Consider the following 27,693-nt stretch of genomic DNA (forward strand, 5'->3'; position numbering starts at 1 on the left):
TTTTTACATTGAGTACACTCAGGTTGACTGGGGACCAAAATTGCAACATTTGTTACATTTTCAGCTGCAGAGGTTCGCTTTCACACTGCACTGTGTAAAACAAATTAAACCCTTTGAAAAACCTGTTTGGCCCCTCACATGTGGTGGCGCTTCTCCAAGAAACACAGATGGAAACGACACAAAAACAAGAACTCAACGTCCTTCTTCACAAAATGTAAATGATGTCAGATTTTAGCAGTTGTAGGATTTCACTTTTACCACTGGTAGAAGACACGAGCCATTTCTCCCGCTAATACTAGAATCATGTGTTTGTTTGGATGAAATTTACCCAGAATGCCCTGCGTTATACTCTAGTTCCTGCTTAAACTCTACCACCAAAGTTTATTTCAATCGAGACCAGAGTTTGCTTTTTTGGTCCACATCAGAATTTGATTGCACATTCACACTTCCCCCAACAAACAAGACTTTCAAGGCAAATGAACCAGAGTTCATTTAAAGTGGACTAAACTGGGCTGGTGTGAATGCATCCTAAATGACCTATTTCCCCCTGTTGCCTGCCAACCTGGCAACAGGGGACAGGCGAAAGGCACCAGCTACGCTCATCCCTCTGCATGGCATGGTATAAAAAACAAAAAGCTTGCATGGAATACATCTAAGACTGGATTAGTTTACACCATCAAAGGGACTCAACGCAAAAGAGGTCAACAACCACCAAGGTTCTTTCAGCAGACAGCAGTTCAACACTCCTTTAATTAATCACCATCAGTAAAAGCACAGCGAAGTCCAAAAATGTTCGCATTGCATTGTTGCAATTAAATGAGCAATTGTGCAACTGTGCATATTTGATTCTGAGTCAGACCCAAAAGCAGAAGAAGTGGAGCATCTTGCTCACTCATCAAGAATGCACCAAGTGGTTTCTGGAAGGTAAGTCACCAAAAAACATTTGTCTTTTCCAGCAGCCATTGCACAAGTGCATACAGCAGTAAAACCAGCTGACCAAAAGCGTTGGAGATTCACTTGGGATTCTGGGTGAGGGGGAATGCCTGTCAATTGTGACTTAACAGTTGGAAAGTTTATAAAACAGCAAATTTTCCGGACAACAAAAACGATAACCGGGGCAGAATAGAAACACACTCTACACCTTTAAGATAAGTACCTGTTAAAAAATACATATCTTTCACAAAATATCTGTGGAAGGAGCACAAGTATTGCTCTTCCACATGGCTAATTAAACTGCATGGAGCAGAAAGAGTCTTCCAGGTTTTTAAACAATCAAAGCATCTTCAATGTAAATAAAGGATTAAAGAATGTTTAATCTTCTTCACGACCTAGATCTAGAAGGATGTTTCTTGGAAATGCAGGTTTGCATATGGTTAATTTTTAAGTGAGATGGGAAATGACAGATGACGCAAATGTGGAATCTTGAAAACACATTAAGATAACTTCATAAAGCATTAAAAAGAAACAAGATTAAGATTTTGTGGAGGGATAAATGATAAAAGGTGTTTCCGTACAAGTATTGCTGCTTTTTTTTCTTTACATATTATTAGCTAAAATAAAAGCGACAGCCTTTTCCATTGCTGAGTATTTATCAAACAGATAAGGTTGATGCCATTTCTGTTTCAGGTTCAACAAAATAAATAAATTAGACTACAGCAGACACGATAGAAATCAGCAGACAATGACAAAGCACAAAAGAACCTTTTAGTCTGGAGATGCATGGTTCTGGCTCAGAAAACTGCTTTGTCTCAGAGGGAGGACAAAGCGGTCTTCCCTGGAGTTCAGCTGAGTTGAATACATACACTGCCTGCTTCTGCTTATGAACACAGTGGCAGAGTTTTAGTCTGGAGAACAGAAAGAGAGACAGACCAAGGAGAACCTTACGCCCACACACCCAAACACACACACCTGAGAGTAGCTGGGGACATGGCACTCTGCTGCATTGGACATTTCCCTCTAGTCGTAAACCACTCTGCTGGTAGCTCCATCACAACTACCCATTGTCTCGGAAATCCACACAAACATCTAGAAAATTACGAGCTTCCCCTGCACACTGCAAACAAACATTCTCATACAAACTCTCCTCTTTTTACAACGCAATCCAAACAGAAACAGCCCCCCTCCCACCATCTCCTTCATCTTTGCCACTCTGTCTTACCATCCAGTCCGAAGCAGGAGGTGATTTTCTGGGCGTAGTTGCAGAGCCCGTCGTAGCCAGGCTGCTCCTGCTTCAGTGTATGCCTCTCCTCCATCTCTGCACAATCCCACACACTCTGTCCCGTCCGGCAGTGCTTTCACTCTCTCCTCTGTTCTTCAATTATTCAGGCTTTTGCCAGGACACGTGCATGCGCACGACTTTCTCTTATTCGCACATATACAAACACAAACACACACACACACACGGAGTCACACGGGGGGGGGAGAAAAGTGCTGAGGCAGAGGGTCGTGTTGTCTTGCAGCCTGAGCAAACCCTCTCCTGTGGTAGGAAAAGGAGGAGGCATCAGATTGGGTTACTGCAGAGTGCCTCCCTTTTTTTTGATCCACCATTGATCATTTAGATTGCACTGCAGTGTAACAGGTATGCTGTACAGGATATGTTACCTCAGCTCTGGGATAGGGCAGGGAAAATCCAGAGACGTGCCAGGTAGGAGGGCGGTGATGGTGAGGGCTTTCTGAAGCCGGGCAGGCCTTTAAATGATTTCTGTGGTATCTAATTATGAGAGAAACAGCAAACCAGTCATGTCTTTTGAAGAAAGGGATAAAAGACGGAACCATGGTTTCCACAATTAAGTTATATCTAATTATCCTGCCCTACTGCAACCCATGTCTTTCATCTTTAAAACAACAGCACAAGACATATCTCTACTGCAGCGTCTTCAAAAGAGGGACGTAATATCACAAGAAAACAGGCAGAGCTCTACATCCAACTTAAAAAAAACAACAACAAAACACACACTTTTCTGGTTTAGAAAAGTGTGTGTGTTTTCACATATACTGCTCAAAAAAATAAAGGGAACATTTCACTTTAATTTTAAGTGTGGCTCCAAATCCAGGCCTCCATTGGTTAATAAATTTGATTTCCATTGATGATTTTTGTGTGATTTTGTTGTCAGCACATTCAACTTTGTACAGAACAAAGTATTCAATGAGAATATTTCATTCATTCAGATCTAGGATGTGTTATTTGAGTGTTTCCTTTATTTTTTTGAGCAGTGTAGTTCCTAACCTGCAGATATATAAGGAATAGATTTTTGGATAAGTCCTATTTCAGCTGGAATTGTTAGAAAGAAGCAAAAGTCCCTCCAAATTCACAGATTGTAGATAAAGTCCAGTTTTCTTCCAGACGTTGAATATCCCATCTATAATGGAAGGAGTAAACAAGCGGTTTGTTGCTATCATCAAGAAACCAGTTAATTTAAAGGAATTTCATCGAAGAAACTCATTCAATACAATTTGTAATAAAGCCTAGTCCACACATAGCCAGATAGCTGGGAAAACTAAGACGTTTCTATTCATTTTGCCCTTCCATTCTCATGAAAACTCTGATTTATACCACTAAAAATGATTATTTATAAAAGCGCTGACCAATTCTGTTTGTGTTTGTGTGTGCACATGGGAGATTTAGTTACAGTCAGCGACAAATAATGTGACAATATCTCTGCATACTTGCTTTGACATGATTCCCAATTGATGTTTTCTTGTGTTTTTATTTAATTTTTCTCATAACAAGCTATTTAAAAGTACCTATGTATCCACACAAATGAGCTTCCTGGCGCCATGTTTAATTGCAAACAGGAAGTTGTGGTTGATTTGAAACAATCTGATTGGCTGACATACTTTTCAGCTTTGTGCTACAGTGGGTTTGGCGTGTTTAAAAGAACTCTCAGTAGTGGATTTGTGTGGATTCACATGAATAAAAATGACACCAGTCCTGTGTGTACAATATTATATTTTAAAAATAGGTGATGGAAATTTTCATTTTCATAAAGACCCGGCTACATTTGTACAAGTGCTAAAGCCGTAAGAAAGCAAAATGTGGAAAAAGTGAAGCATTGTGAATATTTTCCAGATGAACTGTAGGTGGCGCCATAAAAGAGATTGTATAATTCTGACCCTGTGTTGTAACTCTCTAAAAAAGCAAGAATTTTACAAAACCTCTGCTGCACACACTGAATGGTAAAAGCTGAGCCATCTGGTTTAACTTTTGTCGATTCTGATTTTCCAGAGTACAGTGATGGAAATGGAAAGATTAAATCATTACAACTAAGGTGACCTTCAACAATCCACTTAAGCCCCAGCTGCCCAGACTGAGCTGCATAATGGTCGTTAATAGCAGACTCATCCACAGGAAACTGCTTACAGGTAGCAATGATTACGATAATGGATACAGAAAATAAACAAAATAAATAAGTAAAGATTATGGTCAACTGTCCATAGCTGAGTAAAAACAGGAAATACAATGAAAACTGGAAAGCCCAGACAGAGTATGCCCGTAAGGATGCATTGCAAGGCGGTGTGACTAATGGAAAGGCATCGGTATCAAGGTAAGAGCTGATAGCCTTGAGCTGATAACAGGAGAGTGGAGGGTGGAGGAGCACATTAGGACTGAAAGCCCAGTGATGGTCTGGTGATTTTTATCTGTTTTTTCTGTCTTTAAGAATTAAATCATCAAACATTTTATACTTTATTCCTCAGCTCAAAAGCCATAAAAACAGGAGCAATGGAGGATATTTTCACATTAAAAGAACAATATTAATGTAGAAATTAACTGAAAATTAAAGCAATGGTAAGTACTTAGATGTGTCAATTTTCTACAGAATATTAACATTCCTTGAGGTTCGTCATGTTTTGTCACTCTAAAACCACAAATTTCAGTGTATTTTGTTGGCATTTGTCATTTAATGACTAACAGGAAAGAGCTGTCAAGGCACTGCTAAAAACAAAACAATAGAGTATTGCTCAGATCCAAAGTTTGGTTTTCAGACACTGATTGCAAATCAGAAGCAGCAGTACGCATTTGTCCAGAATGAACCATTAAAAATGACTTAAAAATGACTCAGTACTTACTGAAACACCATTTGCACAGCATGAGTGCGGATTTCTATGGACCACCTCCAAACGGATCATACTTGCTTGTCCTCATAGATGAGTAAACACTCTTCTTTTATTGTGAAGATTATAAAACTGTATGAAGTAAACTTTTGAAGTTGAAGAGAGTTACAAATAAATCTCTAAAAAAATGTTCTCGCTCAGCCTTCTGGCATTTAGCAAATTGAAATAATGTTTATTTTATTTATTTATTTCGATTACAATAGCAATATAAAATAACACCCCTGAACAAGGAATGGAAAAGACACATTTTTTTGTACCACAATAATATTAACATGATCGAAAAGGAGTAGGAAAAAGTAAGAAACTTTTGAGCTCCTACCCCATAAACTTATACCATAAGATATATACTTCTGGATTGAGTTGTATATCATCATGGCAATGTCAGTCTCTGACATTCCACCCAAGTCCAATTGAGAATCTGTGGCAAAACCTGAAAAGTGTCCTTATTTTTTAAAGGGCTTAAGGTATTTCATGAAGAAGAATGGACAAAAGTACCAATTTCTAGATGTGCAAACCTGCTGGGCACATACCTTAGAAAATGTGCAGCTGCATTTGCAGCAAAAATCTATTTTTTGGTATTTATGGGTAAAATAAAATATTGAAAAGCATGTATCGTTTTACATCCACTTCCCAAATATACAGTGCTGTGTGTTTTGGTCTTTCACATAAAATCACAACAAAATACATTTTACTTATTAGTTCTAATGTGACAAAATCAATCAGTAGACACACTGTCGGACAGCACTGATTAATAAACACAAGACATTTGGATAAACTATGTTACACTGTACGTCCTTTCCTCTTAAAGACAGGATAGACAGAAGCATGTAGACATTTTGGTTTCTTATGAAATGTCTAAAATGTTAATTTTAGAAATCTGCAATGCCGCTAAGAGTCAAAAAGACGTACTAACAAAGTACGAGTTTCACACTGAGACACAGAAGTGAAGCCATATTTTGAAAAATTCCAAGTGAAACATTTTTCCAGTTGTTTGTTCAGCCAAGAGTTCAGATATAAAAAAGAGAAAGATACACCTGCAAAATGTAAGACTACTGCGTCAACAGTGACTTTTTCCTCAAACTAAACATGTTACAAATCATCATGATGGTTCGCAGTCTGCATTTCTCTGCAGCGTGCATGCATTCTGATTCTCACATAAGATTTTTCCACAGCTTAAAAAAAATGCTTTGTCCAAACATTGTATGCATCTTGTCAAAAACCATGAAACTTGGAATAAATCAAGATCTAAACCCAGAACATACACTTCAAATCAGTCTTGCGAAGTTTTTATATACATTGTTCTTTGCTCAATTTTATCCAATTTCCAAAAGCTTTTTGCACAGATTAGCCCTTTATCTTTGAACTGTTCCACTTGCTGAGTAAAAACCCAGTGACGAAAGAAGACCAGTGGTCAAAAACAGCTTTTATTAGAGATAAACTTATCAAGCTTTGACTAGTCAACCTGAGCTGTGTATGACATTCCAGTCCTAATTCTATCTAAAACTTTAAATGTTACAGATTTTGAAACAAAACAAATCTAAAATCAAAGAAAGGAAGTTACTTCACTGCACAGCTGAATCTTTCATGACATTCTTTCATTTGTGACATATGAATAACATCAGACTAAACCTCAAGCACGTTTTAAAGTCACGTGTTCAGAACATCAGAAAACCAACCACTTCTACTGAACTCTACCAATCCATTCCAAGGAAAGTGGTCCAACCAGACTGATACCTGAAGCTTGATGACTGATAGAAAACTCCTGCAGTGAGGATGCAACTGGATGTGTGTATATATGTGAGCATCTGCAAAGTTTTGAACGTGTAGATCACAGAAAATCCATAATAAATTAAAGTTTGTGTATCCAATTCATGTTTTTGAAAATCAGTAAAGTTTAATGTTGTCTAATCATTCCAGAATAGAGAATACTTACCGTGAATGTAATGAGTGACTGTTTGCAAGGATTTAACTACGCTTATGAGATCTGCAGTGTTTACCACAGAGCTCCATCGATCTCCACCAGCAACCACAGAGGACCGATACAAGTGACCACATCATTAATGTAAGGAGTTCAAAGCCATCCTAATACCCAGACTCAACCATACACAGCCTGGGGGAGTCATTTTCTGTGCGCTATAGGATCCTTTATGCAAGGCTGATGTATTAGCCAGTAACAGAATACAGGTAAGTGCATTACTTTATATCATAAAATATGGTTATGTCATGGTTTTGCTTTTTTAAATTTATTTATTTTTGCTTTTTCTGCAACTTTTGGTGAGTCAATTATATACCATATGATCACATCCCACAGCTGGAGCTAGAGTCACCAAATCAGCACAAAACAAATATGCTGACACATAATCCACCTGCAGTATTTGCATATAAAAAAAACCTTTTCCATATTTTGTTGTCACGTCTGTCTTCAGTGCTTTTATAGGAATTTTATGCAATAGACCAACACAAATATTGCATATTCATTATATAGAAGGAAAGAGTTTTAAATTTTTTTCCTAGTTGAAATCAGAAATGTTTTGTGGGAGAAACTCTGATAGAGGCTGCAGATAAGTTCCTACCAGGGTATAAGTTTGCTTCCAGCAGGACATCGACCCAAATCATACAACCAGAGCTACAATGGAATCGTTAAAACCACAACAAAACCACAACATGTTAGGATGTTAGGATGACCTAGTCAAAGTACAGACCTAAAGACTCTGTGACAGGACTTGAAAACTGATCTTCATCCATCGTAGGCTAGTTTTCAAAGAAGAATATGAAAAAGATAACAGAGGTTAAAGCTGCTAGAGACATGCGTGTCAAAGAATGTGCAACTGGTGGTTCGAAAGATATTGACTCTGGGGGAGCAGGCTAGAAATGCAGACCACATTTTCTTGTTTTTGTTTTTAAATAAATTTTACTAATACATGAAATCCAGCCTGAACTCCTCCACTCGCCAAGCGAATGCTGGAGATGAGCGGTTCAGACAATGGATGGACAAAAACCCAAACACAAAATCTTCCCACAGCATGATCCTTTCTGTTTACTAATCAGGAAAATTATTGAATTTTGATTTGGAGATGTCCAAATACTGTATAGTGGAGCAACCACAAATGCACACCAAACTTTAGGGTCTCATTTTTAAATAACTATAGAAAATATTTTCATTCCAATTTGCAGTTATGCACTACTTTCTGTTGGTCTATTACGTAAAATATAAAGAAATATACTCAACTCTCAACTTTGCTGAAAAGTTGAAGGAAAACAGCAAGATTTCAAACACCAGAGAGCAACCAAAAGGAACGAATGTGAAACTCTTTCAGTTCGCAGCTTTGCACCAGTGATGGTACGGACATTCACATTTATAGATCCAGGTTACAGTATATACCCCAAAGATAAAGTTAAAAGAGAATCTAAAGCTGCAGCAGTGGAAGGTGTAGTTTCAGTATGCACCAGTGTAACCTACTTGCAATGCCAGTGTCATTATCAGAGTCCAGAGCTTCAAGCCGAGACGAAAAAGGCTTTCCCCCCTCCATCAAATATTCTTGAACCAAGACCAGCCAGCCTCTTACCCAGTATAAACCGTGGGACTTTTTTGGCTTGTTATGAAGGCTTCTGCGGCAAAATATATACTCACCTCTAGCAGACATGCCCGGTAGGTAGAGCCTCTTTTCCTTTGCTGAGATTGAATAGTAGGAGAAGCAGTCCCGGTTCTACAGCTTTAAGGAAGCTTGGGGAAAACAATAGCTTATCTTTGCGTTAAGTTTTTCCAGTTATTAAATGGCATTTAACGCAGGGAAACATTCTGCAATGAGGTGGACTGGAGAAGAATGCGCGATGGAGAGAGCACTTTCCAGCTGCAGGGCGTGTCCTGGAAAAGACAGCATCCTTTCTTTTTTTTATGTCCCAGCCAGTTTCTGTCCATATTTGAACATGATATCAGGTAATTACAGTTATTTATGGAGTCGTATTTGAAATGCCTCGTCTGCAGCTGGATTCAGCCCTCAGGAGAGAGCCGAGAGCCTGCCTGTTCCCTGTCCGGGATGACTGCGCGGTTCTCACGTAGTGGGGTTAAATTACAAACTTGACGGTTACGGTGGAGAAATTCCTACAGATATTGGGGCAAATTTACAGTTAAAGTATCGGGAGGATCCTCCACCCCTGCAAATACTCAATGCAATCCATATAAAGGAAGCGTGAACTCAGCCTGGCATATAGGAAAATTATGGCGGTTTGAAGGAAAATATTTACAGCTGGTGTATTAATCCTTTCATGAGCAGTGGTCATGAATAGCTGACAATTATCCAAAAGTCTTTATTTTTTCTATTTTTTTTTTTCATATGCTTGTGTTCGTATTGTTGTCAGGCATTTTAGCCACATTTTATGTGTACACTGCCTCCCACTGGGCGATCAGTGTTAGTTCACAAAAAATGTCTTCAAACTTCAATTGTATCGAAGACCAAAAGTGCCACAATCATGTAAAAAAATCTATACATGTATGTCATAATTTTGGTTAAATGTGATAAATACAGTAAAATAAATAAAAATATTTATGTATACATTAATAGTGTTTTGTACTTACACAATTAAATAATTAGATGTCAAAAATCATTAATGAAATTTCTGATTCAGCCTATTAAAAAATAGAATTTAACACGTCTCTGCCAAATAGACCATGACTTTAGATTGGTTAGAATGCACAGGAAGTTATCTTCAGACCAATCTCCTTGTGAATGGATCGCACATTGACTTTAATGTCTTAGGATAACATATTTTTAAAATGATGAGGTGTAGCAACACAGGATTATGAAATAATTTTTTATGCTGATAATTATATTTTTGAAAATGGTCATACGTATTTTTTCAATAACTTAAATATGTATTGAATTATAACAGTTTAGACCCTTGATATTAAAGAGATCCAATGACTTATACATAAATATATTCATCTGGATAATCATATGTAATTAAATACATGAAATAGATTATAAAAGCATATGAAAAGTATAAATACCCTTTTTATTTTTATCTAATTGACATTTAAAATATATATTGGTAAATTATGTTCTATTCAAAATTTTACACATTTAATAAATATATTTTTAGAAATGGATTAATTTATGGAATTAGACAAAGATATTTTTAGCCTTCATTGAGCTCACCTTTCTAAACAGAGTTCAGTTTTGTGCAGTGACTGTTGCCCGGTGCATCGGCGCCCTCTGGTGGTCACTATCAGAAGCGTTTGGCGAGGGAAGTGCCACCGTGTCCAAAGTGAGCCTACCTTTCCTCTGAGCCCTTAGACGTCTTGTTTACAGTAGCGGTGCCAGGCCTGTAAAGTTGCGAGGCCCAGAACGTGCTGCGAGTTTATTGCTTTCATTATATTCTTTCGTTTCAAGGGTCATTGTATGAAACCTCCAATCTGGAGCGAGGCGGCAACAACAGGAAGAAGAAGATAGAGGAATTCTCTAGGTCTTCTCGGGAGAAACTGGTCCAGTCGAAGAACAAGATGTTCTCCAAATTTACGTCCATTCTCCAGCACGCCGTGGAAGCGGTGAGTTTTATTAAAGCTGGACGTTTTTTCTGTATCGGTTTTCGTTTGGTGGCGTTAATTTGGATTAAAATCGGTGTTTTGTCAAAACGTCAGCATTAGGCTGTTAGCTAGCCAGCTAACAATTCGCATATTTGTTTTCTGCTCGTTTCTTTTCACTCGGTTCCCTCATCTGTGTCTTTTCTTTTTTTGTTTGTTTAGTTGGTTGATTTTTATGTTTTCAAAGAGTGACAAGTGTATACATTAATGCGAATTATTTCAAAAGCTACCTTTCTGCTCTTGATATGCTAAAAGCTAAGCTAACATCTTCGCTAGCTGTTCATGCTATTTCAAACAGTATGTCGAAATATTTGGACCGTGATGTTGCGCAAACATGCTATTAACCATTTCAAATTGACAGTCCGTTGCCTTTCTGCCTCAGTACTTTGCTAAAATGAAACATTAAATGTTTGCAAGCCAAGTAGGGTGCCTGATTAACAATAAGCACCTAGCTGCAGGAAAACATGTCCTTCTCCTCCTATTGTTTGTAAAGCTAAACAGTCGACTGGTTTCCTTGCCACCTAGAGGAGTGGTCGTCGATATGTTTCCAGTTGCTGCCTCACAAAAAAAAATGCAACAGTCATGACCTCGACTCATTGTTGGGCATACCACCATTTGTACCGAGTGTTCCAATAAGAACACCAACGACAGCCAGTAATATTAGCGAAAATGTTGCTTTAATTTATTAACCAGTCCTGTCTTTTTTTGTATTTTTAATTTTTAGAACATTTTAAAATTGCATTTACTTTCTTATCATTTGGGGTAATATCTGAAGAGGACCACTAGTCCTCCAGTGCCACTGTCCTGCAACTTTTGGATGCATCCCTGCTGCAACACACCTGAATCAAATGAGTGGTTAATGACGAGGTCTTTATAAAACTTGCCGATATGTCAGAAGTTGCAGGGCCATTTGGCTGATTTTTAAAAAATGAGAATAAAACTACTTTGTTGGGTGAAAAACATCAACAAAAAGGCCTGGTTGCTTACAGGAATAATGAGGAAAAATAGAAAACAAATATGTTGGACGTTTGTTTATGTTTATTCTGGCAATTGCAAAACCTGCAATAGGAAATAGAACGCTGTTTTTGAGAGGCCATTCAAGCCACAACATATACAAGTTCATGATTCATATTTAAGGTAATTTGCAGAAAAATAAATATTAAAATACTAAAAATAAAAAGTGATACATTTAAGGGAAAATTTTAAAAGCGGTAACTCACTTGGACACGATGAAATTTAACTGATATTTTTTCTGTCTTGTTTTCCAGCTTGCTCCATCTCTACCCTTGCAAGAAGACTTTGTCTATCACTGGAAGGGCATTACACATTATTACATTGAAACTTCTGGTAAGACATGTTTGAAATCTGATCATAGCTGAAGAAGAAATGATTGTTATCTAGATTTATTTCTGCATTGTTAACACATTAGTCCTTTGCAATGCTGAAAAGGCACCTTGTTCACAGCATGTTTTTTTATTTGAGTGACAGTGTTTTTTTTTGTTGTTTTTTTTCTTAATTGAGTCAGGCAGGATCATCCTGAAATATTTTTTTATTTTTATATCAGCTTATTTTTAGCCCCGATGGAAAAATGCTGCTGTTTCATGTTGGTATTGATCTGTGTTGCACTTTTTCAGTCTAAAACTAGATATCATCAACACTCTTCTCAGGGTTGATAATTCGAGCTAAATGGAAGGATTCAGATTTGCACATTCTTTGAAAGCCTGTTTGCATTGTGAGAGCAGCCTCACTGTTTCAGAGAAAGCACAAAATGGAAAGTTGCTAACTATCAAGTATTCTGAGAATGTCGAGCTTGCATTGCAGTAGCCTTTCACGATGCTTAGCCGTCTTCTTTTCCCCTTGCTCATATATAGAAGTAATATTAGATGCTCATATTACGCAAATGTCTGGCAGCTAAAACCCGACTTTTTAAAGTTTGACTCTTCTAATTAGAGTTGCACAATATATTGAATCCTTGAAGCGTAAGCGTGTGCAGCATCGCAACTGGAAACGACTAATGTTGCAACTTTTGTAAGTTACTACATTTCAGGTAGCTTGCAATAATGCCAATGATATATTTGGCTGCTTCAAGGAACTCTCTCTGTCTGCAAAGGCCTCACCTCCTTACATGTTTGAACAATTATTCACTCCATTTCTGGATGCTGTGCAGCTGGAAGGATTTTTTGCTCTTACTTTTTAACATTCTGACAGCTGCTATGATGCGTAACCATGGCTGTGGCTGCAATGTATTGTTTTTACAACTGGGAGCAGCTGATTAGCATCTCAAATATTACTTGAACTACGACCCCAAATCCCAGGGAGTTGAAAAGGAGGCCTCATGGCTGCAGAGCAGAGAGAGAAGGAGGAAGTTCAAACCGTCTCTTCCATCCATCATAATGGGCAAAAATCATATCCCTGGCAGGGTGGCAAAAGCAAAGGAGGAGGATTAGCAGTACTTGCCTGTAAAGGTCTTTAAATAGAACAAACTGAACTAATGTAACAGAGCTACTTTAACATGCTGCCACCATGATCAATGTAATTCTATAAATTATTTCTATTATATTTTGATTTGGTGTGTTTTACTTTTTCATTTTTGCTTTTTATGGTATTAATAAGGTGCTTAACATGTTTCTGTTAGATGACAAAGCCCCAGTCACAGACACCAACATCCCATCCCACCTGGAGCAGATGCTGGACATTCTGACCCAGGAGGAGGCAGAAAGGGAGTCTGGTGAGACGGGACCCTGCATGGAGTACCTCCTGCACCACAAGATCCTGGAGACCCTCTACACGTTGGGCAAAGCAGATGTAAGGAGGTCTTTCATTGTTCTAGATAATTAGGTTTTATTTAATTGTTTGCGGAAAACTGAGGTGGTTTTCATCAGATTGTTTCTAAACGTTGTGTTTCAGTGTCCTCCTGGGATGAAACAGCAAGTCCTCACCTTTTACACAAAGCTGCTCGCTCACATTCGTCAGCCGCTTCTGCCACACATCAACGTCCACCGACCTGTGCAGGTGAGACGCTTCACCGTCTGCTATTCTTCTCTGTGTGTGATGGCACGTTACTTATTTAGGACGTTTTCCCTCCGATCGATCTGTCAGAAACTGATCCGGCTGTGTGGTGAGGTTCTGGCTGCGCCTACAGAAAACGAGGAGATCCAGTTTCTTTGCATCGTCTGTGCCAAACTAAAGCAGGACCCGTACCTTGTCAACTTCTTCCTTGAGGTGGGTTCTTGTGAGAAGAAATGTGGAGCTTTTATTAAAGTTTTAAACGTCTGGGTGTCAGACTGTTTTTACATTTTAAATGTTTGCAGAACAAATCAAAGAGACCAGAGGTAAAGAGTCCTGCTGCAGCAGAGGGGGGGAAGGACAGTGTTCTGGCTCCAGATACGGGCCAGTCTCAGGCAGATCATCCTGGAGAGCCTCAAGCCGCAGCTGCTGCTGCTGCTGCCACCTCCAGCCCAGCTGCTAACAATAACAACACCAACAACTACAATCTGGTCACCTCGCTGCTTAACCTCACAAAGAGTCCAGTAAGTCAATTTCATATGAATAATTTTGCTCAATTTATTAATTTTGTTTATTTAATTCTGTTCACTGAACTCACCTTATGGAAAATCAGCGACAACCTTTGGCCTGAAAGTTGTTAGCTATTTACAGTATGAGTGAGTTATTCAAAAAATTAAGACAGAGGAATTTAAAATAAAATTGTATTTTGTGTTGGTTCAGGCTGCGAGAGAGAGCAAGACTTTAAGCTGAAAACAGGAAGGTTGAACAGAGTAAAGCAAAATCTGATCACGTCTAAAATCAGGATTGTTTTCTTTTCTTTTTAGGATGGCAGGATAGTGGTGAAAGCATGTGAGGGCTTGATGCTCCTCGTTAGTCTGCCTGAGCCAGCTGCTGCCAAGTGTTTAACAGAAAACACGGAGCTGTGTGAGCTTCTCACCGACAGGCTGGTTTCGTTTTATAAAGCTCTGCCGCCGTCCATGGACCCCCTGGACATCGAGACAGTGGAGTCAGTCAACTGGGGGTAAATCGGAGTTTAACTCCGTTTTCATTTTGTTGTCTTTAAATAACATTTTGTATGAAATTGTGTTTTGATTGGCCTTACAAGTCCTTTTTTTCCTCCTTTTTGTCTGTTTCAGTCTAGATGTATACAACCTGAAAGAGGACGCTGCTGTCTTCACAGGGAAGAGAGCTCTGATATCATTCCTGTCGTGGCTCGATTATTGCGATCAGCTCATCAAGGAGGCGCAGAAGGTTTTTTTTTTTTTTAACCAGCTCTGATTGTTGTGCTTTGATGTGTTGTATTGTAGTCTAAATTGACAGAACTACCGATGTTCTCTCTGAAAAGCTTTTTCTTTGTTTTTCTGTCTTCCAGTTGGCCGCTGCAGTGATGGCAAAGGCTGTGAGAGAAAGATTCTTTGTGTCCGTGATGGAACCGCAGCTCATGCAGACGTAAGTGCTGCTCCTGATTCATCCATCAATCATCGCGCATTGACATTTCTAGACTCGAGTGAGTCGTGACTGCTCCGAAACAAGTTTCCTTTGCATGCTGCCGCAGGTCCGAGGTGGGAATCCTGACCTCCACAGCGCTGCTGAACCGCATCATAAGGCAGGTGACGTCCGAAGCGCTGCTGCAGGAGATTGTTTACTTTCTGCTGGGAGAGGACAAGGAGGCAGAAACTCTGGCTACCGTCGCTCAGAATCCACTCAGACACAGACTCATCGAGCACTGTGACCATCTGTCAGATGAGGTTGTCATCTATCATATTCATACCCCTTGAACTTCCTCACATTTTTACACAAAACAACCACAAACTTCAGTGTTATTATATGACCGAGCAACACAAAGTAGCACAGAACTGTGGACGGAAAAAGATTTTAATAAACTGTGGAAAATGTGGTGTCCATTTGCATCCTGCCACCTTGACTCAACACCAGAACCACCATTTTGATGCATTTGCAGCTTGCGAGTTTTAATAGGAGTCTCGACTATTTCTAGACACAAAGGCTAAAATTTTGCGTATTCCTCTTTGCCAATAACAAAAAACAAAAACAGCTCAAGTTTTCTGTGTATTTAGCTTCATTCATTCTACCATCAACTCTGATCTGCTTCCCTCTTCCTGCTGAAGAAAAGCATCCCCACAGCATGCTACTGCCACCACCACACTAACTAAACATTGTGTGTGTGTGTGTTTTTTTTACAACACATAAAGTTTTGGGTGCATATCAAAAAGTTGGACATAGGCAAAAACATTAATGTCATTTTCTTTCAGTAAATACTTTAAAATTTCCTTGTGGTTTTGGAGCTGCAAGTGGCTCTTTGGAGTTTCCACAATGGCTCTTAGTAAATGGCTAAAAATTAAAAGAACCAGAAAATGTTTTTAAATACAGATATAATAACAAATGCAGGTTTTTAACTGTTTTTTTCTGCAATATTTGCACTAAATTTAAAAACTATGATATTAAAGTACCAGAAATGTTTTAAATCTGTTTTCGTTGTCATTAGGTTGAAATCTATGCATATATAAACATATATCTATATATATTTATATATAGATACATATCTTCATTTTAAATCCTAAAAAATAGAAGTAAAATCCTGGTTCTTTAAAAATGACTAGATATTTCTGAAATTACACATTTATCTAAAAGGTTGCCTCTTTTTTTTCCAAAAAGTCATGACATTTGGGGCTTTAAAGTTTTATTTTGCTGCTCTGAGAGCCAAATGACTCGTGAGGGCCACATTTTTTTCTAACATATGCAATAATGTATTATTTTTCATTCATTTAACAAGTATGTCTTGGTTTAACCACATACATTTTTAATTGGAAATCTTTTTTCTTTTTCTTTTGCATTGTGTAATTTTCTTGTTCACTGAAGCTCCTTGAAAGCTCTCTAATGAGCAACTAAAAGCTGAGAAATACTAATTAGAGCATGACAGAAGTTCTCAGAGCACAAAAGAAAGATGAATCATTTTTGTGTTGTTAAAGCAACAGCCGCCTACTTCCCTGTCGAGCAAATGAATCTTTCTTGTCTTCAGATCAGCATCATGACGCTGCGGTTGTTCGAGCAGCTGATCCAGAAGCCCGACCAGCACATCCTGCACAGCTTGGTGCTGCGCGGCCTGGAGGAGAGGAACTACTTGGAGAACAAACCACAGGAGGAGCGGGAGGAGCGGGAGCCCCTGGAGAACGGGCAGCCCCACGACGCTGTGTAAGGACCTGCTGTCGTCCTGCGGCTTCTGCCTGAACAAAAAGCACTGCAAATAAAAAGAATGCATCAGTTATCTGTGTTGTAAATGAGCTGGAGAGTCTTCTGTTCAGTTTGGTTTTATTTACCGTTCCTCTGGTGCTGTGATTAAGTAGCAATCGTTGTGATGTGGAGGATTATTAGCATAATTGAAAGTTATGGATAAAAATGAAATCCAATGAGCATTAATTAGCTTCTTTACTTTAGCTTGGTTAATGTGATCTAAGGAAACCATTAAGACACACGCCTGCCACAGCTGTCTGGTTTTCCTCATCCAGCTGCTTCATAAGCTTCAGAAATACTGATTTCATTCAGCTGTTCACATAAAGTACTCGACATAAGTCAGATTTTTATTTATTCATTTTTTTAATTTCTGAACAAGTTCTGGTAAACAATGTGAAGCAATGACAAAAAGAAAAGATTTTTAACATAGATCTGTCTAAAAATAACAAGACAAGACTTGATAATGAGAACAAATCTCCGTCTGCAGGGACCTGGAGGAGGATCCGCTGTTTGGAGACGACCTTTCCCCAGATAGCAGGCTGTCTGGCTCTGACTGGCTCGGCTCCTCACCCCAACACAGCCCCGATCACTCAAAGTCTGACGGGAAAACCGAGGTCCACAAGATCGTCAATAGGTGCTGGATCTGTTCCTGCTGCAGTGCTGGATGAAGCGTCTCTGTTCTAACTCTAGTTTGTTTCCTGCAGCTTCCTGTGTTTGGTGCCTGATGAGGCCAAGTCGTCGTATCACGTCGAAGGCACCGGCTACGACACCTACCTCAGAGACGCTCACAGACAGGTCAACTCCACTCCTCCAACCGAGAAAGTCTTCTGCTTTTGTCTTCTTCCTTTAAAGGGTTTTATTTTCGCCTCAGTTCAGGGACTTCTGTGGCGTCTGCCAGCGGTGGGACTGGAGAGGAAGTCCGAAGCCTCTGGAGAAATGTAACTTGGACATGCCGTTCTTTGAAGGTCACTTCCTAAAGGTTCTGTTTGACAGAATGGGTCGCATCCTTGATCAAGTGAGTTTGATTTAATATACCGTTATTTTCCGCTCTATAAGGCGCACCTAAAAACCTTCAATTTCCTCAAAAGCCGACAGTGCACCTTATAATTCGGTGCACCTTATATATGGACCAATATTGAGCCACAACAGGTCTACCAACTACGGTAAGCAGCAGCCAATTTCATTTTCGCCCATAGAAGAAGAAGCGCTCGGTGCATGCTGGGATAGTTGTCAGCGACTATTCTATGCGCCTTATAATGCGGTGCGCCTTATATATAAAAAAAGCTTTAAAATAGGCCATTCATTGAAGGTGCGCCTTATAGTGCGGAAAGTACGGTAATTTCAAATCTTGAAGGAATGTTGAATATCGAGTTGCTTAATCGCATCTGCAAGGTTAGTTTAGGGACTTAAATCGATTCTGTTTTTGATTAACTTCTTTAATCACAAACACTTTTGATTCTCCTAATAGTTAAAGGATATCAAAATTCTTATTGTCTGGCCCTAATTCCCTAGTTTCATATTTGTTTTGACCTTTAAATGAAACTTTGAGAACGAATCGCTTATTTCCTGCTTTGTCCTTCTTCCTGCAGCCTTATGATGTCAACCTGCAGGTGACTGCCGTGCTCTCCAAGCTGTCCTTGCTGCCCCACCCTCACCTACATGAATACTTGCTGGACCCTTACATCAGCCTGGCCCCCGGCTGCAGGTCCCTGTTCTCCGTCATCGTCAGGGTGAGACGTCCTCTTGAAATACCACAACCATCACAGAGAATGTTTCTATTACTAAAGTTTACAGACTGGAGTTGATTTAATATTGGTTATTTTTTTTATTTTGTGGCAGCTGCCTTGGAATTATCAGAAGTTTCATCAGTTTGATAACTGTGTGAAATTTGCCACATGTTTGTTCCCAGAACTACAGTTCCTACCTGGAGAATGAATTCTGGGAATTTGCTCAGGGCTTTTCTTTTATCTCAGCTTACACATTTACAGGCTAATTGAAGCAGAATCAGAAGACAGTGCATAAACATTAGCAGTTTTTTTTATTAGCCTTGTTTAGCACACTGAATGGAGGAAGTCAATATAAGACATCATGCTAGTGATACCCCACATGCCATTGGCAGCATTTAGCATAACATTAGCATTTTGACTATTTTTTACTTATACACTAACATACTGAATGGAGCAAGTCCATGTTACTCAACATCAGCTTGTGACTCTCCACATGCTATTGAGTACATTGTAGCGTACTTTAGCATTGATGCTAATTTTCAGCATCAGAATGCTGGGTTCCAACTGACAGGCACACTTTGGCAGGCCCCTTTTAAATTTCTTCAGACATTTTCTGGTTTCCATCTATTGTAACTAGGATCACATTTAATCTTTGACCTAAGCGCTAATATACACTTTAGTGCCTTTAACTTAACTAAAAACAGCAAGTGTTTTCAAAAGAAGACTGACCTAGATCCTGCTTTTTGTTGCTGAGAACAAACAAAATATATTTGTTTTCTTCAGTCGAGCCCAAATTAATAAGTAAATGTGCAAAAACTATCTGAAGTTTTGTATCTACAAAAACAATTGATTATTAAAATATTCATGCTTACTGTATTTTTGAGTAGGTTAAAAAATTGCTACATTTTTGGTTATTTTCTTAAAGATGATATTGTTCACATTTGAACTGACAGTTTTGGCCTACGTGACAGAAAGTTTGGACACCCCTGTTCCAGAGGGAGAAAAGACTTTTGTCAAAAACAAAAGAGAAATCCTAAAACGGCTCAAATATGACGCTACTGCATTTACGTGAAGAAGGAAGTTTTACTCATGTCTTCTTCAGAGGTTTTTGTGTCATTTCTTTCAGTGGTTGTTGGTGCAGCGCCACCACAGGCTAGGAGGGGAACAGCTTTTTCAAAGGGGTTTCCTTTGTTTGACACAGTACAGTGTGAAAGCAAACCGCACCAGCTGAAAATGTAACAAATCAGGTGTGAAAAGGCCCTGGGTAAACTCTGTGTCCTCAGGTGGTTGGAGATTTAATGCTGAGGATTCACCGCATCCCAGACTTCACCCCCAAACTGCTGCTTGTGAGGAAGAGACTACTGGGCTTGGAGCCAGAGGGAGTCACGTACGTACTTACTGACGGCATCAGCCGCTCTTTCTTTGAGGTGACCTCTGAAACGCCCCCTCTCTCCCTCTTTCTGTCCTCACAGCGTGGACCACAGTACGCTGCTCGAAGGTGTCATCGTGCTTGAGGAGTTCTGCAAAGAGCTGGCAGCCATCGCCTTCGTCAAATATCACGCAGCGGCTTCGTCCTCGCCGTAACTGTCCTGCTGCTCCACCATCTGCCTCTTCCAGGCGGACGGGTCAGGACGAGCCGGGCCTTTCGCGGGCGCCGGCGGCACGGGGTCGGCAAAAAATTACCACTGACTGGTTTCACCTGCAAGACTGTTAGGAGCCCAGGTGGACGGGCTTCATCATCCCCCTTCCTCTGACCTCTGAGCAGGTCGGAGCGCAGCACTGCCCAGCCAGAGGACGAGACGGAGGACAGGGATGTTGATGGAGGTGCACAGACATGTCCACTGGACTCTTGTTTTTGTTTTGTTTTGTTTTTCCGACCTGTGCAGTTTCTCACTGCCCTTCTCTCCTCCATCTTGTCTTCTACCTTTGGAATGAGTGTGGAGTTTTAATATCGAGGAGTAAAAGTGTGTATTTATGTTTCACCGCCTTAGTGTGGAGTCACACCTTTCAGTTACAGCGAAGTGTTTCTCTGTGGAACATTTTATCTTTAATCCCCGTTGTGTTGTCTGTTCGGAGAGAGAGAGGTTCCTGCACAATCCGGAAAAGTTTCCAGGATCAGGAAACTACAGAAAAACAAAATAAGAGTATGGAAATAATTTATTTTTCATCCAGTTGTCCAAATTCTCCTTTCCTATATTTTTTTTCTTCCCTTCTGTCTTCTGTATATCCAGTCGATGGTTGTGTTATTTTATTTCTTTTCTTCTGTCCCTCTTGTCATTTCTTCCTTTCATCTTTGAAAATTAAGACTGGAAAACTCTGGATTTTGAGTTTAGTCTTTTCCAGGATAAGAAAACAAAATAAGAATATCGAAACAAAATTCTGTCCTTCCTGTGTCTTTTCTCTTTTCATGCTGTTGTCGTTCCTTCCTTTCTGGTCCTTTCTTCTTTCCCTCACCCTATGTATTCTCTGTTTCCTTCATTTCTTGTCATTTCTATGCTCCCTCTCTTTTGTCATTCCTTCATTTCCTCTTTTGTCCCTGAAAAACTCCATCTTGTCTTCTACCTTCAGGTAGAAGACAAGATGGACTGAGTAGGAAAAGTCTGGATTTTGAGTTCAGTGTTTTCCAGAATCATAAAATTATGGAAAAACAAAAGTGAATAATATGGAGACATATTTATATTCATTTCCTGTCCAATTATCTAAATTTCTTCCTTCATTTCTGAGAAACACCATGGTGCTCTCCTTCCTTCCCCCCTGTCTTTCTTCTCTTCTGTCCTTCCTATGTTTCCTTAATTTTCTTTCTTATAAGGGAGTCTTACATTTTTCTGAATATTGTGCAGGAACCAAGAGAAAAGCTGTAGAGGGGAAAATCCCCTCACCATCAACCCTTACACTTATCTGTAGTTACATCCATAGTGACGTACTGCACTCATTTTAAATGCCAAGTCATCTTATTTATTTCTTGATTTGCTTCCATGTTGCCTTTTTTATCTAATGTTTTGTTGAAATTAAGAGTCTGTTTAATGACCGACTGCAGAAACTTTAATTTGTTTTGGTGTCTTTCCTGGGTTTGGCTTTAAGCGCATCACCACCCAAAGATGTGACCCTCCATCACGTCGTGTCGAGCGAAAACGGGGAATTTGCAGAAAATGAGAATTTGCACACGGACCTCACCTCGCTGCACTGGTTACATCACTGAAGATGGGATGATGATGGTTTTACTCATCAGTGTTCATAACTAGTTATCTCTGTAGACAGTAGGCAGGGGCCGCTTTGAGATTCTCATTGTGTGGTTACATCGAGTGAAGATTTCTTTGATTTACTCGGAAAAATACCAATATTATGTCAGTTTAAAAAAACAATTTATTATGTTGACTTTGATACACAGATAAAATGAATATACAACTGTTAAACTTAGTTGTTGGTTTCTAGTTCTCATTCAGGAAATAACTTTTTTGTTTCACTGGTCATGAAAAGTTAGAAATTGGAAAAAAAATATATTTTAATATCCAGGTTAATAAACCTAGTGCCAGCAGATTACCTCCTCAGAAGTTCGCACCCATTTTGTTCACGGTTACCATAGCGACAGCTGCTTCTCCATACAATTTTTGAGGTCAGTTTTTTTTGTCGTGACTGTCTTGGAAGCTTTCAGTGCCTGCATGCACATGTAGTTGGATAGATGCCGAGTACGAAAAGAAGCTCGTCTTTTTAACACTTTGGATGTAAATTTTTGTAGAATCTTATTTATGCAACAACAAAAAAAGAATTCAGAAAGAAATCTGAAATTTTTTGAAATACAGAAAAGCGTAAAATTTAAAATTAGGATCATAACAAACTTTAGCCTGGAAACATTATCTCAATATGAGTAAGATATTAAGTTTACACGAGACCATCCACATTTTCTTACTACCAGAAATATTTCTAAACAGCCAAATTTTTCACTTACAGTTGGTGTAGCAAACTCCTTATCAGGCAGCTGACTTGCAGCGTGCAGCGCTTTTTAAAGTATTTATACTTTATTAAGTGCAGAGGATGGCGGTCGTCAAAAACAGCTGTCCATAAAAGCTGATTTTGTCATTCTAGTAGAAAAGTGTACCAACCTTTACTCAGCCAGCTGACCGGCAGTGTGCAATAGTTTTAAAACTTCTTGCCTCTCAGTAAGAATGCAGGGATGAGGCTTTAGTTTTCTCACCAGAGCAAATACTACAGAACGGATGATTTTGACTTCCTACTTACAAGACGCATACAAACCTTCTGTCAGCCAGCTGAAAGGCAGTGTGCAGCGGTTAAAGAGGACGCTTCTTTTAGTTTTCACAACATAAAATAGCTGTAGATGTTGACTGTAAATATTTCCAAACGGCAGAATGGGCAACTGGATTTTTGGTTTTATCTCGATGTTTTGCCTCTCAGATGAGTCGAGGCTGCAGCGTAGGCGTTAGAAAGACGAAACCTCCGGTTGGCTTTTCATGTTCGACATCGATGGCTTCTTTCACACATCTATCAAACCGTCTATTTCCTGTCTAAAATGTTCACATTACTGTCTGAAGAAGCCTCTTGGTTGACAGGAAACATATTCAAGATAAAAAGAGAGATGAAGTTGCCTTCCTGTCCCAGAATCTACACCAACGTGTAGCTGGATGTTGATTTTCTAGGAGATTTTCTTTCAGCCAGCTGACTAGCAATGTGCAGAAACAAGTGGGGGAAGGGTAACGCTCTCTCTGGCGTCTCTTCTGAAGGAGTTGGGTCAGTTTGGGGGGAAAACGGCTCATGCCTGGTGGGGAAACATATCTTTTATTATTCTAGTCATCAGGATCTGAACTTTCTCACTTTTAGGGATGAACATTTGAGTCTGAGAGGAACCTACGTCTCATTTTTCTTTTTGTTTTAATTGTGCTGGATAAAAGCAGGGAAAAAAACCTGACTTATAAAGAGTTTTGTCCTAACCCCTTCCCTGTACAGTATACAGAGACGTCCATCGCAAGTTGTCATGACATCCTGTGAGGTGTTGCAGTGTTACTCGTTCATCCTACAGATGACGTACCGGTGGCGTTGGGACTGGTTGTGTGTTGCCTTTATGTCTGGAGGCTGTCTTTAATTTATAATCCTGCTCATAGAAATGTTTGTAAATGTGCTTTTTGTTTTAATTTGATCCCGGAAGGGATCGATGCTGTTTGTTATTTTGTTTGCTGAGAAGAATGGACAGTGTTATTGATTGAAGCCATGAGTATCTGCTCCTTTTGTTTTTGTTTCCTTCTCCAAATTCATCACTCTTGCACCTAAGCTACATTATGCAAACTGCTTGCATGGATACAGATTTGCACATTGTTGTAATTCTTGTTTTGTATGTTTTACTTTTCTTCTTCTTCATGAACCAAAACACCAAGAAAAAGAAAGAGAAGTTGTGGATGTTCCAGGAGTAACATTTCTATTGTTTCTTTTGTTATTTTAACTGTCATGCACATTTTTTAAATCGGCTGTTTTGCAACTTCTGGTGTACAGTTGTATATTGTATGTGTACAATAGCGTTAAAGTTATACTACCTGGTGAAAATGCATGCTTGAAGCAATTATTTTTCATCGTGCAGAGAGAGAAAAGGGACAGTGGAGCCGAGTTTGTTCTCAGCTGTCAGCACTTTGGTTTGGGAAGACACTGACAGGAAGAGATGCCTTACTAAACACTGTGGATCCTTCGATTATCCTACAAGTGCATCTCAATAAATTAGGATATCATTCAAGATCAAAAGTTAATTGGAAGGAAAAAGTGTGGCTGGGTAAGTGATGAGACTCCAACTTAAGAGTTGCCTTTATAAATCTTTTGAAGATTGCATTTACCTTGGTTGGTTGTGAATCTTTTACCATACTTTGTCCCTCCACTAAACTTTCCATTAATATGTTTTGATACAGCAATTTAAAACGGCCAGCTTCCATTACTGGACAAGTGCCTGACAGCATTTTCCCCCTGGTTGTGGTGGCAATAACAAATCTTGGTTTTAATTATTAAAAACCTCTTTTACTGAATTCTTTGGAAGAGTGATAAATCTACTGAAATGATCTGAAATGTTCTTTTCCCCCAATTTTTTTTATTCCTTAGCCTTCTGCGTAAGAATTTTTCTACCATATTTTTTCCTTCCACTTAACATTTAATTGCCATAATTTTTTTTTTTTCTACTGCACTTTTTATTTAATAAAAATTACCTTCTGTGGCTTTAAGATTTCTACACTTTTCCTTCCGAACTTCTAATTAATTTCCAGATTTTTTCATTATAGATTTCTTTATGAAAAACTGTTTTTGCTTTTAACATTTCTTCCACATTTTTTATTTAATATTTCAAATTTTCTGGGGGGAAAAAATCAGCTTTTGAATTGTCAAATATGTCCATATTCTAAATTTACTGAGATGCCCCTGCAGGTTTTGCTGATGTAGGCTCTTTTCTTGATGTGTGAAGATGTACGGGACACTAATCGCTGCATCATGTCTGGTTTTTATCAGAAGTGGGACGGGTCTTATTTCACGGCCAGTCATTTTACACCTTAACGTGGTTTTTCCTACTAATTGCTGTAGAACAGGAAGTTCATTTAGTCATCAGCTAACTGATGGTTATACTTTTTATTCGGGTCCGTTCAAAAACAGCACGATTTTGTTCAACATTCTCTGTCCTGATAAAAAAAAAAAAGTTTGCTTCTCAGCAGATGTGATCATTTTTTCCAACAGTTTGCATTTCATCTTGTTTTTATTACAAAATGTCTGTACAATACAACAAAAATACACAATCATTTCTTTCAACAACGAGGTGAAAAACACAAACTGTTCAATCTTTAAAAAAAAAAAAAAAATAAACATTTCCTAATGAGTACCAGAGTACAGAAGTGAATGTAACTTGTCTCTGACAGACTGCAGGACGGCAACATGATCGACAGTCGGGTTTCCTTCGTCATGTTCCGTCATCCCACCAGTTCTGGAGAAACGAGTCAACAATGAGCAATCCCCCTCGCAGGGAGAAGCACAAAACAGGGCGGCAGGTCCAAAAGCCGTGTGAGAGAAATATCCTACAGCCTTGCATTACTTTGCTTTCAAAATCTGCCTTTGGATCACAGGCACTATGGTGCAAAAAGAGGACGCAAGTCTGGTCTTGCAACTCAGACTCTGTCAGTAATCTTAACATTTTAAAGCACCTCAGGACACAATCCCTAACAATCACATCCTTGTTCTCACGCAGAAAACCGTTCTCTTTCCCGCCAGCTTTAAACTTTACCCACAGATGGATCAAGGCAACTAGAGTAGCATCTGGAAATGGATCTACTTGGTCTGAATTAGTTGTATTTATACAGCATCCCTGGTAAAGATCAGTATAAAGCCTTAAAAGAAACTTGTCTTTCACTGCAGCATCACTGGAAAATGTAAGCAGTTGGGAGGGAATTTTTTTTAAATAAAATTAAGTACCAGCATCCCAATGCAATAAAGGGCACAGGATAGTTTTTCACTTCATTTGGGAACTTTATTTTATTTTTATTTTTTGCTATATTCTTGGGGTATAAATATGTTGCAACACTTTTGACTTTAAATTAAGTGAAGAAAAATAGTTACAAGTTTTTTTTTTTTTAGATCTTTACAGTCAGAGCAACAATAATAAAAACAATGTTAACACAATTAAAAATGATACAAGCAAGGCTTTACCTAGTCTAGCCGATTTCTCCCCATGATATCTGGCATTATGTTTGAAAAACTCAATATTTTAATTATAATCTCGTGGGAGCTACTGTAAAACTCAAACTGGGTGATTATAGGGTTTTTCTGCATAATTATGATCCAAAACTTAAGGTCAACATGTATTTTTCAAATCATTTTAAGGCTCTTTACTCATTTTACCAAGGATAAACGTCGGTTCATGAACATTAAACAAAAGTTTTTGATAGGAAATATTTCAATCCGATTGTCACATCTAATAGAGGGTCCAGTACTGAAATCTTCTCTACCAAAGTAAAGAATACAACAGCAGTAAATTATAAAAGTGTTATACTTTCACTGACAAAGTTACATGATCTGGAAATTCCTTCAAAAAAAAACCAAAAAAAAAAACAGCATAAACAAAAATAAAAGCACAGAAAGTTGTAGATAACAGCTTTCTTTCTCCATCTTGTAGTGAACGATGGTGCATTAATTTACACATCCATGAAAATAACTCAACTTCTACATACAAAACCCACTATGTAAAAAAAAAAAAAAAAGTTACATGCCGTTGCACAAACTGAACCAAGCTAAAAATACAACTGTTCATTTGTTTTATAAACTATTTACATTTCCAAATGTATTTATTTTTTTCCGTTTTTGTTTTAAGCCAGAAAGCAAGTCTCTTGTCCTCCCTACCCCCCATTTCCCTGTTTTACAAAACCCCAGATGTGTGTATGCGCACGCACACACACACACACACACAGGCACATGCTTGTGCACGGATGGCTCACACAGGAACATTCAGACAAACAAATGTCTCTTTGGCTGGTGTGAAGCTGGTGGCACCTTGCAGTCTGTGTGTGTCATTACATTTTGTCAAAAGGAAACAAAGCTCACGCTAAAAATAACACCATCTAACAGCATAGAAAATAGGCTCCAATTATAATATAGTGATATATCTCCTATGTATTTGCAAATATATATATATTTATATACCAAAAACATACTTCATATTGTTTAAGGGCCTGCCACACATATGCCCTTCATTGTGTTTATAGATATGTACTGATAAATCACATTCAGAAGAGTGATGGTAAATTTCAAAGGAAGGCATCAATAAATAGATGTGTGTCTGTGTGTGTGTGTGTGTGTGTGTGTGTGTCTGCCATGTTAAACAGCTCCAGCCGTCCGTCAGTCGCCCTTTGTGCTCTGTGTCGCGTCCAGATTGACCACCTGGAGCTCCGTCAGGTTACTGCTGCTGCTGCTGCTGCTGCTGCCGCTCGACTGCTGGCCAATCACCATCTGCAGAAAAATTAATTCTTTTTTTTTTTTTTTTTTAAACACAAGCAT

The 27,693-nt window shown here is 38.9% G+C and overlaps 3 protein-coding genes across 6 annotated transcripts in view; 1 reads left to right on the forward strand and 2 right to left on the reverse strand.

Annotated features, from left to right (window-relative positions):
• ablim1a (actin binding LIM protein 1a) overlaps positions 1 to 9,040 on the reverse strand; it is a 60,046-nt gene extending 51,006 nt beyond the window's left edge. Inside the window, exon 1 of one of the 3 annotated variants that reach the window (XM_016671159.1) lies at positions 8,744 to 9,040. In XM_016671159.1, coding sequence (XP_016526645.1) covers positions 8,744 to 8,756 — 13 coding nt within the window. In that variant the 5' untranslated portion in view covers positions 8,757 to 9,040. Of the gene's footprint in view, positions 1 to 2,158; positions 2,460 to 8,743 lie in introns of those variants that run through there. The other 2 variants (XM_016671154.1, XM_016671163.1) reach the window with 2 other exon arrangements.
• fhip2a (FHF complex subunit HOOK interacting protein 2) lies at positions 8,587 to 24,176 on the forward strand. 2 transcript variants are annotated; one of them, XM_016671165.1, is made up of 18 exons: positions 8,587 to 8,761; positions 10,503 to 10,657; positions 11,962 to 12,040; positions 13,329 to 13,498; positions 13,601 to 13,705; positions 13,793 to 13,915; positions 14,005 to 14,223; positions 14,524 to 14,720; positions 14,836 to 14,950; positions 15,072 to 15,148; positions 15,255 to 15,447; positions 16,737 to 16,909; positions 17,436 to 17,582; positions 17,653 to 17,743; positions 17,820 to 17,963; positions 18,538 to 18,678; positions 19,959 to 20,062; positions 20,148 to 24,176. In XM_016671165.1, the coding sequence occupies exons 1-18, from the start codon at positions 8,755 to 8,757 to the stop codon at positions 20,257 to 20,259; spliced, it is 2,352 nt and encodes a 783-aa protein (XP_016526651.1). In that variant the 5' UTR covers positions 8,587 to 8,754; the 3' UTR covers positions 20,260 to 24,176. The 2 variants fall into 2 exon arrangements, with proteins under 2 accessions (XP_016526651.1, XP_007551525.1); XM_007551463.2 differs by lacking the exon at positions 8,587 to 8,761 and adding an exon at positions 10,303 to 10,377.
• srfb (serum response factor b) overlaps positions 23,585 to 27,693 on the reverse strand; it is a 32,551-nt gene continuing 28,442 nt past the window's right edge. Inside the window, 1 exon segment of the mRNA XM_016671166.1 lies at positions 23,585 to 27,645. Coding sequence (XP_016526652.1) covers positions 27,535 to 27,645 — 111 coding nt within the window. The 3' untranslated portion in view covers positions 23,585 to 27,534.

The sequence above is a fragment of the Poecilia formosa genome, unplaced genomic scaffold (genome assembly GCF_000485575.1).
Source record: "Poecilia formosa unplaced genomic scaffold, Poecilia_formosa-5.1.2 Scaffold42, whole genome shotgun sequence".
Lineage (NCBI taxonomy): Eukaryota > Metazoa > Chordata > Actinopteri > Cyprinodontiformes > Poeciliidae > Poecilia > Poecilia formosa.